The 14,348-nt window shown below is 42.1% G+C and overlaps 1 protein-coding gene across 4 annotated transcripts in view; it reads left to right on the top strand.

Annotated features, from left to right (window-relative positions):
• The window catches only part of PCSK5 (proprotein convertase subtilisin/kexin type 5), a 452,417-nt gene that overhangs the window by 183,885 nt on the left and 254,184 nt on the right, over positions 1–14,348 (top strand). For all 4 annotated transcript variants that reach the window (XM_082843248.1, XM_082843247.1, XM_082843246.1 and 1 more), the window contains exon 8: positions 5,503–5,715. In XM_082843248.1, the coding sequence (XP_082699374.1) occupies positions 5,503–5,715 (213 nt within the window). The remainder of the gene's footprint in view (positions 1–5,502; positions 5,716–14,348) is intronic.

Below are 14,348 nucleotides of genomic sequence, written 5' to 3'. Positions count from 1 at the left end.
ATTTGCTTGACGTTAACTAATAGATGTGAAAGCACCCAGCACAATGTCCCGTCTTTTGTATAGCAAGAAGCGTCTGGTCACTTAGTCATGTCCCTTTAAGGGTACAGTTGACCCTTGAACAACACAGGTGTGAACTGCAGAGGTCCACTTTGAGGCGGACTTTTTTTTCAGTGGTAAGTACTATAGTACTACACAGTCTGCAGTTGGTTGAGTCCACAGATATGGAGGAACGGTATATACAGAGGGCTGACTCTAAGTTATACATAGATTTTCAACCGTGCGGAGGGTTGGCACCCCTGTCCCCCACCATTGGTTAAGGGTCAACTCTACTTTCTAAGCCATATGGAAAAGGAGTAGTATTAAAATACCAAATACAATCTAGCTGTATTGGCTGAAAAATTATCACACCGTTTTAAAGAAAGAAATTTAGTTCCATTAAAGTCTATACCTCTCTAAACCTGACTTGCAATGTATGATTTAATTGATAACGCAGCATAAAGTATCCTTTTCTGACCTGAACCACAAGAAAATCCAGTTTTTTTCTAGCCTTTAATAATAATGTTTATGGCATATATAAATTAACTTTTGTAGGGCATACTTGAGAAGAAACACATACACAATTAGATAGATACACAATGAAAGAGAATCTTTAGAGTTTGGTCAAATTGGTCCTGTGTGGGGCTTCCCTGGTGACGCAGTGGTTGAGAGTCCGCCTGCCGATGCAGAGGACGCGGGTTCGTGCCCTGGTCCAGGAGCATCCTGCATGCCGTGGAGCGGCTGGGCCCGTGGGCCATGGCCGCTGAGCCTGCGCTTCCGGAGACTGTGCTCCGCAACAGGAGAGGCCACAGCAGTGAGAGGCCCACGTACTGCAAGAAAAAAAAAAAAAAAAAATTGGTCCTGTGTGGATTTCACAGTATATTTCGCTGTAAATTTGCTAACTTTTAACTTGGCACCCAGGTAAATTAGAGGATTCTTTTCCTTTCCTCATACAAAGTTATATTAATATAACCAGTTGTAATCACAGTACTTTACCGAACTATACAATAATGTTATTTCCTACACTTCGGGAAAATACGTGTCTCAAAGATCCTTTTCTCTTTATAATATTCTGCCCGCCTTCCCTTCTCCCTACGTCCCACATTAAGATTTAATTCTTAAATTACTCTGAGCTTTAGAGAAATGTCCAGATTTCTTTTTACCACATATGTTTTGGTTTTCTGAATATTGCCCACTAATGAAAATTCCCTGTGCATCTGTAGTAAATAAACCTTTGAATTGCTAATTGTTTCAGATCAGCCCCCTAGATCTTTAGCAGCTGTCTTTATGGCATTTTCAGCCCACAGATTCAGTCTGTTTGTTTCTGGGATTTTAATCATCAGCCATACACACAGGCGCAAAGGTCAGGTTGCCTTGTAGACAGAGTGGTGGCAACATCTGCGTGTGCTGTAGCCTCCACGGGGGTGCGGCTCCTCCTTTATCTCCTTCTCTCACCTCGTGTTAGTCAGCTCAGGCTGCCGTCAGAGAATGCCACAGACTGGGTGGCTTAAGCAACAACAGTGGATTTTTCTGGTGATGCCTCTCTCCTCAGCTTGCACACAGCTGCCTTCTTACAGTGTTGTCACAAGGCCTTTCCTCTGTACACACACTTTTGTTGTCTCATTTTCTTAAAAGGACGCCAGTCCTGTCTGGTTAGGGCCCCACCCTTATGATCTCATTAACCTTAATTACTTTTTAAGGGCTCTATCTTCAAACACAGTCACCCTGGGAATGTGAAGCTACATCTTCCATTCAGTCCTCCAGCTCCCTGTCTCCCCTTCTCCCCTTCTCTCCACAAGCCTCATGCTCTAGGGTACTGATCTCTACGGGATCCAGGTCCTCTGGCTTCTGCTGGGGTTCAGCCTTGGGATACATTGGCAAAAAATGGGAGAGAGGGAGGAAGAGACTGGGGTCTTGCTCAGCACACATTCCCCTGGCTTCTTCCCTGCAGGGCCGACATGGGTTGGCGAGTCCCCTGACCAGATTTCAACTCCTATTAGCCCCTCTGTCTCCCGTTTCAGTGACTCCTCTCTCCCTGGCTCCCTTTAGGCAGTTACTGACCCCGTACCCTCCTTTGGAGTTTGCCTTTGCCATGCCCAGTGGAATTTAAGCTTTGGCTCTGGCCTTAGTGAGCATTTCCAATTCCCAGTTTGCTCATCTGTAAAATAATGATATAGACTTGAATTGTGCAGAATAATGTTTGTACAGTCCTTGGTACGTAGTAAGTTTCTGTAAATGTTAGCCTCTGTGGTTTTTAGTGCACAGTGAACCTTCTATGTATAAAACTCTCCTTGATTATAAAACAAAAATTATCTCTTGGGCTTCCCTGGTGGCACCATGGTTGAGAGTCCGCCTGCCGATGCAGGGGACACGGGTTCGTGCCCCGGTCCGGGAAGATCCCACATGCCGCGGAGCGGCTGGGCCCGTGAGCCATGGCCGCTGAGCCTGCGTGTCCGGAGCCTGTGCTCCGCAACAGGAGAGGCCACAACAATGAGAGGCCCGCGTACCGCAGGAAAAAAAAAAAAAAAAAGATGTTAAAATAAATAAAGTATTATCTCTTAAGAATTAGCCCTAGGTTTTCCCTCTCAATAGAAGAATAAATGTGTTTGTTTCTGTTTATAAAAATCATACATGGTCACGGAAGGAAGGTATAAAAAGAAAATAAAATTCTTTCCTAATCTTACCGAACAGGATAAGTTCTACTACATTGTCACTTGATGGTAGCTTTAAGCGTAAAACTGTACTACACGTTAACTTCATTGCGCACACATGCACATACACTTTTTTCTAAACTGAAACTATACTGTATCATTTTGTAGCCTACACTTGTAATGATATTACAACATAAAAGTACCTTCCGAACATTGTCTTATTATTCTTTTAAAATGAAATACGTTTTTAGAGATCTTTTCAGTCATAATTTTACATAGATACATGAATGAGATTGTGCCGTACGTGCTCTTTCATCATTTTGTGGGTTTTAATCTATTATCTTGTTATGGTTCTGTTTAAACCAGGTAGGTTTTGTCATTATCTCATGTGTTCTGTTGACAGGTCAGGTAAAGCTCTGCTGTGACCGTGCTTCTTCCCGGTGACACAGCCCCTCAGTGTGTGATGGGGAGGGCACATTTTGGTGATGAAATGGAACCTTCTTATTCTTCCCTGGCTGCGACGTTCTGTCTCTGATGTATAGACCTGAGTCAGCCGCCAGAGTTTCTCAATCTGGCCACCCACACCATAGTGAGGAGTAATTCCCTCTGGAGAATTGGAAGCATTAGACAAAATCCTTAGTTTATGATGGGTTGGTGATTTTTGCATCCTTCTCTATGTTTCGTGAATATTTGGATGGTAAACCAGGTCCAGCTGTCTAGTGGCAATAACATCCAGAAGTTCCTCCCCCTCTCCAGGAATTTTCCCCATTCCTGTGTAATCATATTGCATTTTTCCACATTGAAGGGCAAAAAGAAATCCATGCTCAGGTCAGGTCAAATCCTGTCATAAATATTCTGTTCCCTGAGGATTCAAGGTCGGGGAGAGTTTATCAAAGATACTCCAGATTCTTTGTCATCTCTCTTTCCTTGGCTCTTTTTTCCAGAAATTCCAGGACAACACTCCAAATACTTTTTCCTCCACCTGACACCAGAAGAGCTGGGGCCTGGAAAGAAGAAAGGAGGTTTAGTCATCACTAGCTTTGTGACTTTGGTTCGCACTTCCTAATTACAAAGTGATAGACTTGACCTACGTGTCCTCCAGCATGCCTTGTAGTTTTAAAATGGTAGAATTTCTGAAGGCTTCAGCTGTAACTGTTCTGAAAGATGCTCTTCACTTTGACTTATGTTTCTCTTTTCTTCTGAAGATCTCATCTTACAGAGAAAAATAGTCCATATGCTTCAATACATCTGTGTTCTACGTTGCTTCTTCTCCTTAATTATTTTATGACCTTAGGAAAGTCTTTGAGTTTATGCCAAGTTTTGGCATAAAGCATGTAAGAAAAACTTCTTGGGTCTGGTTGAAGAAGGTATCCACAGTCAAATATGTTTGGAAATTACTTCAGATCGTGCCCCCCTCTTAGTTTTGCAATGAACTGTCACTCACTAAAGACTCTTAGAAGTTCTGCAATAAGGGAACCTGTTTAATTTTGCTTAATTCAGAATTTCCCAAACATATTTGATCGTGAAATCCTTTTATTTCTGGTAGCATCCGTAACATCCCTCATAATTAATATCCCTGCCATGCGTAGAGGAAGCACAGCTCTGGAAGGAAGGACATCATCCCCAATTCTGCCCTTTATTGATGATGTGATCTCAGAATAAATACATTACCTCTGTGCACCTCACATTGCTCATATATCAAATGCGGGGACATAACAGCAGCCACTTCATGTGGATGAAGATTTATAGGAATATAATATGACTATGGTAATTGTGACTAATAATATTCCAACTCTGAGGTCTGGCTGTCTGGGTTCAAATTTTGTCTTTCCACTTACTGGCTTGTGACCTTAAAAACATTACTTCTTTACCTCAATTCTTCATCTGTGTGATGGGGACAAAAATTGTACCATTCTCACAGAGTTGTTGGAGGAATTCAGTCTGATTCATGTAACACATTTAGAATTGTGCTTGGCCCACGGTAGGTACCTAGTAAAATGTTAGCCCTTATGATCATCACTGTTTGTGCTCTTGTTACTTCTATGACTGTATCAGGTGAAAAGTAATATTTTAGTTTCTTTTTTTAATTGGGATATAATTGACATATTAGTTTCAAGTATACAACATTAATGGTTCAATATTTGTATATATTTGTGAAATGATCACCACTGTGAGTCTAGTTAACACCCATCACCATACATAGTTACAGTTTTTTTTCTTGTGATGAGAGATTTTAAGATCTCTCTTAGCAACTTTCAAATGTACAATACAGTAGTATTAACCATAGTCGTCATGCTGTACATTGCATCCAGATTAGTTTTGTCTTTTTTTTTTATAAATCTATTTATTTATTTTTGGGGTGCGTTGGGTCTTCATTGCTACACACAGGCTTTCTCTAGTTGTGGCGAGCGGGGGCTACTCTTCACGGTGGCTTCTCTTGTTGCGGAGCACGGGCTGCAGGTGCACGGGCTTCAGTAGTTGTGGCTCGTGGGCTCTAGAAAGCATGCTTAGTATTTGTGGCACGGGGGCTTAGTTGCTCTGCGGCATGTGGGATCTTCGCGGACCAGCAATTGAACCCGTGTCCCCTGCATTGGCAGGTGGATTCTTAATCACTGCGCCACCAGGGAAGTCCTATATTAGTTTTTAAAAGCAACTCCTCTTACTTCAGAAAGCAGCTTAGCTCCAGCACATTATTAATGCAGCATCGTACCCCTTCTGCAAATGCTTCATTCTGCCATGTTGATATTGATCTTGTCTTCATCTAGAGTCTGTGACCCATGTCTTCCATCATCTAAGTTTTTCTGTTTGTGTGCAGGGGCGGAGAGGCCTCGGCTCTGTTTTTGTCTGGGCATCGGGAAATGGTGGGAGGAGCAAAGACCACTGCTCCTGTGATGGCTACACCAACAGCATCTACACCATCTCCATCAGCAGCACAGCCGAAAGTGGAAAGAAGCCTTGGTACCTGGAAGAGTGTTCGTCCACGCTGGCCACAACCTACAGCAGCGGAGAGTCCTATGATAAGAAAATAGTATGTGACATTTGCATGTCTGGCATGATTGGTTTATTTATCTTTCACTTTGAAACACAAATGGAGACCATACATTTATATGCACAAGTAATATATGGAAATAGAAAGATTAGCTGATTACTCAACACAGGTATTTGTAAATATTACCATTCCGTTACCAAGTCGTTGAAAAAGCCTGTCTGGGTCATTACATTCCAGCATTGAATGTGGCCTTAGACACGATTAAGCTTCAGTTTTATTGAAGACAAATGAATGGACTACATTCACCTTGTGAGTTGGTGGCAGAGAAAAGACTGGGTGGGATTCTCAGCCCAGTTCCCTATCACTCTGTCCCCGTACTGCCTTTGAACTTCAGTTTGAGTACTTTGGTTTCAAAGTAGGTACAACGAATTCAGTGCGACCTAAACCTATGTAAAAGGTGCTTCTCTAACACTGCAGCACAGAGTTTGCCTGAACGAGAAGCACAGTAGTCCTGTGTGATCTGCTTACCAACATGCTCTGCTCTCTATGCAGATGGTAAAATGGTTAAGAGTTCAGGTTTGCAGGACCAGCCGGCGTGGCTTTCGTTCACTCTGGAACTGTTTACTAGCTGGGTAACTTTGGACACATTACTTAATTTTTCTGTCTCAAGATCCTTACCTGTAAAATGAGGGCATTTAGTAATACCTGGTTCATGGAGTTATTTCAGTGATTATCAGCAAGTACATAGAAAGTGCTTTGCACACTACCTGACCCACTGGTGCTCAAAAAAGGTCTGACTTTTAGGATGCCCCACACTGTGCGACTGATTCTAAATTTCAGACACCTGTGCACTTTGCTCTTTTCCTGATCGTGGTTTTATAAAACGTCTCGGGGTTTGTCTTTCTAAAGTGGAGCTAAGCTGCTATACATGACACTTTTTAGCATTTAGCCAACACCCTGCTTCCAGATCCTGTGATTCACGCAGGTTTGGTTCACTCTGCAATGCTCCCTCTGGCTTTATACGGCGGTGGAAATAGAGGTGATAAGATACTACCTCCGTCCTGTAATTCTTCATCCATATCTATTTGGTTCCTCTTGATTCCTGATTACTATAGGATTTTCACGTTTGATTTCTCGGCTACCTTTCACTATCCTCTTAAGTTACATTTTTCAGATTGATTTAAATAAAAACTGCCTACCCCTATGCATATCCCATCTGTCCCCATCTTTCTCTAATCCCTTCCTAATAATTGGGTTAAAAATATGCACATGAGTAACCCTGGAAGTACCTCCATCATACATCAGTAAACATATTCCACAATACAAAGTGAAATGTAAAAGGAGAAAATACAGAGATGACAAGTTTTGAAGTTCCATGGCTTTCTTCATGGGAAAGGGATGCTCTATGATACTTTACCATCATTATGGAAATGTTTTAATCTAGGAATGTTGCTTTGGCTTTCAAATTTGCTCATCTCTCAGAGCTCCTGGTCAAGGCCCACTAGTACTGAGTGGCATCCGTCAGTTCTGCATCATGAAAATCCTGATGAAAACTCTCTGGAATAAGAATTGTCTTCCCAAACTTCTAGAGTCTGAAGGCATGTTAATGAAAACTCGCCATTGCTTCAAAGTAAATATGCTCTAGTGCTATTATTTCCTGTGGGGCAGTTGTTGTGAGAGAGGTGTTTTTAAGTTCCATAAGTGCCTTCCTTAAGAGAAGATTATAATCCAATGGGCAAAATATCAAGGAAGAAGGAAGTGTTGCCGGGTCCCAGATGGAAGAGCACAGTGCAGATAGAGGGACCTCAGAATTGCTACCCTGAGATTTACTCCTTACACTTGACCTTCCTGGGCTTTTCATCACTACTTACTGTGATGGTGTGGTAGCTGCTATGACCCCCATTGACTGGGTGGTCATTTAGGATTCTTCCACAGACGGACAAATCGATCATTCTGTGGTGAGGGATAGGGCTTGAGAGGAAAGATGGACGCCATGATTTAATGTCAGTATCCTTGATTCAGGTCACATTTCACTTTTCCCTTGTTGCTGCTTCTGATATCAAAACCTTTACTGACTCACTGAATATACAAAGTTACCTGTTTACCTTTTACTTGGCTCTGCCTTTTGTTTAACCTCTCCCATTTTCGTAGCAGCAATTGTACGAATTTTTCTCTAGCCAGTTCTCAGCTTCTCTTATTTTACCTGAACCTCCAGATTACCCTCAGTTGGAGAGGAATGTGGTAGCTGTTCCCAATTATAATCTCTAGCTACGGACAGACCACTCAGTGGCTAAGTAACCTCTACCGAGTCTTGGTTTCCTCCTCCGTAAAATGGAGGTAAAGCCAGAACCAGCCTCATAAATTTTCATGAGGACAGCAATATACGGAGCCTAAGGTACTTACACACCGCCTGTGGCAACGAGCCACCTAGTAAGTGGCTGGTACCCTTGTTCCCTAAGTCAGGGTAGCTTTCTGTATCGTGGGAGCTTAGGCTGGTCGTTTTTCCAGCTGTTGTTAACGGAGATGCTTGTCGCACCTTCGTTTTTCCAATCTGTAGAACCACGATCCGTTCCACCCACCCCGTAAAGAATGGCACTTTGATGGTAAACATGTTAACAGTTTGAACGTGAGGAGAGTTGGCGGCAACATCAGGCTTTTATGGTCCAGCTGCCCCTTTTCCTTCTAGATGTCAGAATGACAAATAATCCTGCTCTGCGCTTGGGACCTTTTCTTCACCACGCTTTGAACCAGATGTCTGTGGTCCCTCAGAGATGCCCGCATCCTGTTAGTGGCATCCGTGATTGAGTGTTACAGGAACAGCAGTGTCTCCCTTTGTTCTGGGGCTCCCCTCCCCAGTCCATCCATTTCCTTTTGTCATTTGCAGCTTCTTCAGAAGAGCACAGTTGTCATTCTTCATTCATAGAGCACCTTTGTGAGTTGAACTGAGGCAGACGCTGAGGATCCAGGAGAGAGGAAAGATCTCACTGCTTCTGGGAAAGCACTTCGGTTAAATAATTTTTTCTTGTCCTTTTCATGGTGTGCAAGTAGGAAAACCTTGCCCTGAGTTTCAGAACGTAGCCAAGTCTCCATCCCTTGGTTTCCTACCATCACTATCGTACAGTTGTGGACCGTGGTATTCCACGCATGCTTTAATAGATTCGGATCAGTGATGGCCTTGAACCTTATTATAGCAAGTGAAGCAACTAAAATATCAAGATTACTATGATAAGAAGCTCCCCTATAAGGTAAATAGAAATCACTTGAAGTGACTGGTTATTATGAAATAATGTTTTTATTAACAACACCGTATGCATTTTATTCCATGCCAGACATGTAGTACATTTACAGTTATATTAACATGTCATAAATATAACATTTTTTTGCCCTTCTGATGTGTGCCTGGTAGTGTGCTATGCACATTGAATGCATCCTCTCTTTGTATCCCCAAAACATTATGCAGGAAGATCAAGTATTGTTCCCACTCTACAGATGAGAAAACTAAAGTCTGAAAGGTTAAAAGAAACACATGTAGTAAGTGGTAGAGTCTGGATTCCAACCAAAGTTGTGTTGAACCCCCAGCCCACCTTGTAACCAATGTGCTGTCATGCCCCAGATCCTTTCCAGGGACCTCCTGCATGGGGCTGTATAAAAGAACGGTGCTTTTCTTGCCTGTTTGGGGTTCTCTTCACAGCGATCTAAAAAAAAAAAAGAAAAGTATGTGGAGTGTATAGGCATCCACTGTTTTTCACTACTTGGCCCACTCGTTCTTTTTGAATATGGAAAGTAATTTTAATTTTTAAATTTATTACCTTTACTTCCATTTATATTCTTGATGACAGTGTATTCAAATTTTATACACTCCAAATACAATGAGCAATTTGCTTTGTAGTCCCTTAGGTCAGCGTTGTCCAGTAGGACTTTCTGCTAGGATGGAAAGGTTCTCCATCTGTGCTGCCAAAATGGTAGTCACTAGACACACGTGGCTGTCGAGCGTGTTAAATGTGGCCAGTGCAGTGGAAGAACTTTAATTTTAATTCCGATTAAATTTTAACTGATCTAAATTTAAGTATCCACATGGGACTATTGGTGATTATATTGAACAGCACATTTTTATTTTTATGCCTCACTAATTTTGAATTTCATGCCGTTAGACCTCTTCCTAACCCCCTCAGACGATCGGTCGGTCTTCTTGCAAAACACCTAAGCCCTTTGCCAGTCTAAGTGGCTAATTCCCGTGGCCTGGCGTTGAACTCCCCAAAGTTACCTTTTGCCTTTTGTGTGATTGCAAACCAGGGCCCTCCTGTGCGACTCGCGTCATCTGGCAGGAACACTCTTTTCCCAGAAACCACTTCATTTATGCCTCTTCTCAAATTTCCTATCAGGGAGGCTGTTCTTCCTCACCTTCCCCTGAAAGAGTGGCACTCCCCTCCCCCCAAACTCTACTCTTTTATCCTGTTCAGTTTTCTTTCTAGCGTCCTTAGAGCTACTTAACATGATGTTATACATTTTTTTATTGACTGTTTTCCATGCTAGAATGGAAACAACTTGAGGTTGAAGACTTTGTTCTTTCCCAGAGCCTGAGCTTGATAAATATTCAGGAGTAACTGACATTGAGAAAGATAGAAGCCTCACAAGGCGTTTAAACAGTCACAGGAGGCGGGTAGGTACTCTCTTTCAGAGAATCTTCCTCTACTGGTAGGTTGGAGAAAGGCAGAGGGTACGTGACAATATATTTCACATAGGAAATTGCCTACAGGAATCCTGCTGTAGAAAGCTGTACATCCAACTATGCTTAGTGTCAAGGAGCCTTAAAGATCCTGTCTTTATGTAACCCTTCACTACCTCCTGAATTTCTCCCAAGTTCTTTGATAGAGATAAAGCTCCCCTCCCTCCCCAGTCACTCCCATCATTAAATTATATTTCTTTGGGGACTTGTTCAGCCTTTGTCTTTTTTTCCTCTAGTAATTTGTCTCAGTGATTGGAATATGGGGGCTATCGTACTCCTCCTGGGTCTTGTGAGCCCGGGTTTAAATATATGCTCTGCTCAGCCCTCTTCTGATGTCATTTTATTTATTTGTGTTCAAAACAAACTTGCTGCCTGGGGTATCTCAGGGTTGGCCTGAAAGACCAGTTCCATTGGAGGAATTATCTTATTGCTTTTAATATTCCTAAGCAGCTACACATTTCCTTTTGCAGAAAGTACCCTCTGCACTAACGAATTTGTTATTCAGATGCAGTCATTGCTATCATCTCTCTGTTTCTCCTTTTGATTTGGGAAATGTCATGATTTTTCATGAGTGAAAGACTAGCAAATCCAGATGTGTTTAGTTTGTATAGACGTCTGATCCATATTCTCTTGAGAATGTTAAAAAGAAGGAAGGAAAGTTTATGCCTAAAAAATTCTGATTTTGACTGTGGCCCAAAGGAGAATGGCGATACCCACTGGTTGACGGGGGCTGGATCCCAAGGCCAGTTTCGCCATAATTGCTGGTGATGGTCTGGAACTGCCACCTTTGCTCTCATGGGTGACTACACTCTGTAGCTCAGCTTTTTCTTTTGCTGCCATTTCAGGATTTAATACTTCACCACTTACCAGCTCTTTAGTGGCTGCACGTCATTGGGCTCATGAATCTCTCTGAGCCTCCATTTCCTTAGTTAATAAATAGTATTGATATATCTTCCTTGCAGAGTTCTTGTGGATCCAATATAATTTTATATAAACAAATATATTTTATATACAACATACACACCTATCGCTCATTGCCTTGCTCTTTGCAAGTTGCTGGTGGTGGTGGTTTTCGAAGCAGTGCAGCTAGTGTTAGCCATAGTAGTAGGAAGAGAAATGGCTATACTTTCGCCCCTGGATTGTGTATATACACATACACACATAATTTTTGTAGGCTGCTTATAAGTTTATGTAAGTCTTATTTGGAGAATCGATAAAGAAGTAACCTTGAAGTCTTTCCTAATAAGTGGGAGAGTTTAAAACATAGAACAAAATGAGTAGAAAGGAGCTTGACACTAGTAATTCAACTTAACAAATAAATACTGTACCTCTGCTCTGTACCCAGCACTGAGCTGAACATTATAGAGATTCAAAAAATGATATAAGATGGGATCCTTCTTTCGTGATATTAACCTCACATTGATAAGCAAAACCTTACGTTTGCACTTTACAGTTACAGATTCTCATTGCAACATGGGAGTGGAATTTTGTGTGGTCTTTTGTCAGTCATAATCGAATTTTACACCAGTCTTTGTGACTTTGGTGAACACAGAAAGCGTTAGTCTTTGGTTCCTTTATATTTTGCTGTGCTTAATAAATCAGCTTCTCCTATTTTATTCGTTAACACATTTAAGATGTAGTTTCTGCCCTTATCCTCCTCCAGAGCTGTGTCTGAAGCAGGTTTTTTTTTGGGGGGGGGGGCACCTTTCTAATCCAAATCCAAATCGACACCAGAAACAAATTCAACCTAACAGACAGAATCATTTCATGTTTTAAAAATATCTGTTCAGTTGCTCTTTTAACAGATATGCGACAATATGGCACCTTCAAAATAAAACAGATCACAAGGTATCAGGGAGATAGCAACTCCTAACTGTGTAAAGATTTGCCATTTATAGCCAGCCTCAATCTGAACTGAGATTCCCTGGAGAATTACATCAACAGGCTAGAATAAAAGATCCAATCAGCCCAAGTAATCGAAATGTGAAATACTCGGAAATAAGAGCTTAGGATGAGAAAAAGGGATGGTTCTTCAACAGCAGAAGCCTGACTCGACCTGAATACCCACCCCATCTCACCAAATCAAGATGACATCCCAAACTTTGTGGAGTCCAAAAGCCCATCTGCTACCCATCCCGGGAGAGGCTGAAAATCTAATTTGCTGATCAAGACAGCTTTGATCTGGTGTGAGGCCTGGTGTCATCTCCTGTTTCCTTCACTCTGATGGGCAGAAATGATATTTTCTTGAGCAATCTGAGAAGTTCTGTGGAGAAAAATTCTGTTTCTGATTTGGGTAGTGAATTTGGGGAATTTGGAGCATGCAAGATGCGCCAGCGGGACCAAAACCAGATTCTGAGACATTCTAAAATGGAATTGAAACTTAATGCGCTTTATTGTTCTGTTTTCACATATCAACTCTCTGAATTCCCAGCCCCATGATGTGGGCCAACCATTGAATGCAACTTTTCCTTTAAATTACACTGTCAGTTCTTGTATGCATGTGTTGTGATTAATGGGGTTACCCCATGTGGTTCCAGTTTGGGGAGCATCATTTTTCTTTAAAATTGCATGCTCCTTGGTGGTCTTTGCCTTTTCTTTCTAAAGATGGACATAAAAATTTCCTGATGCTGTGCGTTCTCTTAATGATGAAAACCTGCCTTAGATCTTTCCGGTAATTTACACCTCAATATCTCGACCACTGACAGTAACTTCCTCTTGAAATGCCCCAGCTGGAGTTTCCACTTAAAGCAGGATGAGAAGGGAGTGAGGATGTTTTTGTTTCTTTTCTCTCCATTCCTTTTAACCTCCCTCCTCTCCATCACCTTCCTGTTCCACTCCCTTTCTACCCCTACTCACTACTCAAGTTTCATTTAGTTCAAGTGATTGGAAAAAAAAATAAAAGCACAATGATAATGATGTGGAATTCTACGAACTTGCCTATATTAATAGCATTTAACAGTAAATTGGTGTTTATATATAAAAGTACTAAATGGCTGTTTACTTAAGTATATATCATTTGTGTATATACCTGCAGACCCTATTTGGATGGAGCATATTCCTATGGCCAACCCAACATCGTAACATTTTTATTGTTCACTGGAGGTGAGGCTGGAGGTAGCTATTTATTACACTCGCAAATGCTGCACACACTTGGCGTCTCTATTCTGGATTTGTTTCTGTACATTGAAAGCGTCTGGTGCAGCTGAAGAATAAGCAAAATGAGCCAACTGAGAAAACGTCATGAAAAATCTTGAATTCAGGCACAAGTCATTGAAAAAAGAAAAAAAACTTGGCAAAGGAATGTGACCGTGAGGGTGAGGTAAAATGAGAAAAATGCAGGCAAGGCCACCTCTCAGCAACAGTATATCTGGAGACCTGGAAACAGGCTGCTGCTGGGGTATTTATACATCGACTTAGGGACCAGGCCTTTGGAAAATAAGGCTGCAAATTCACCCGTCATTTCAAATGAAATAGAAATCACTTTTTAACAATCCATCAATCCCAATTCTGAGTACATATCCAAAAGAATTGAAAACAGGATCTGAGGACTTCCCTGGTGGTGCAGCGGTTAAGAGTCTGCCTGCCAATGCAGGGGACACGAGTTTGAGCCCTGGTCCAGGAGGATCTCGCATGCCACGGAGCGGCTAAGCCCAGTGCACCGTGACTGCTGAGCCTGCGCTCTAGAGCCCGGGAGCCACAACTACTGAAGCCCACGTTCCTAGAGCCCGTGCTTCACAACAAGAGAAGCCACCGCAATGAGAAACCCGCGCACCACAGCGAAGAGTAGCCCCCGCTCGCCGCAACTAGAGAAAGCCCGCATGCAGCAACGAAGACCCAACGCTGCCATAAAGAAGGAAGGAAGGAAGGGAGGAAGGAAAAAAAAGAAAAGAAAAGAAAGAAAGAATTACGAAAAGGCCAGCTGTGGGTCTAAAGGAGTTGGTCTTTA

This window comes from Leucopleurus acutus, assembly GCF_964270905.1.
Source record: "Leucopleurus acutus genome assembly, chromosome: 7".
Taxonomy (NCBI): Eukaryota; Metazoa; Chordata; class Mammalia; order Artiodactyla; family Delphinidae; genus Leucopleurus; species Leucopleurus acutus.
Note: the sequence above shows the minus strand (reverse complement) of the source record. Positions and strands in the feature narration are given on the sequence as shown.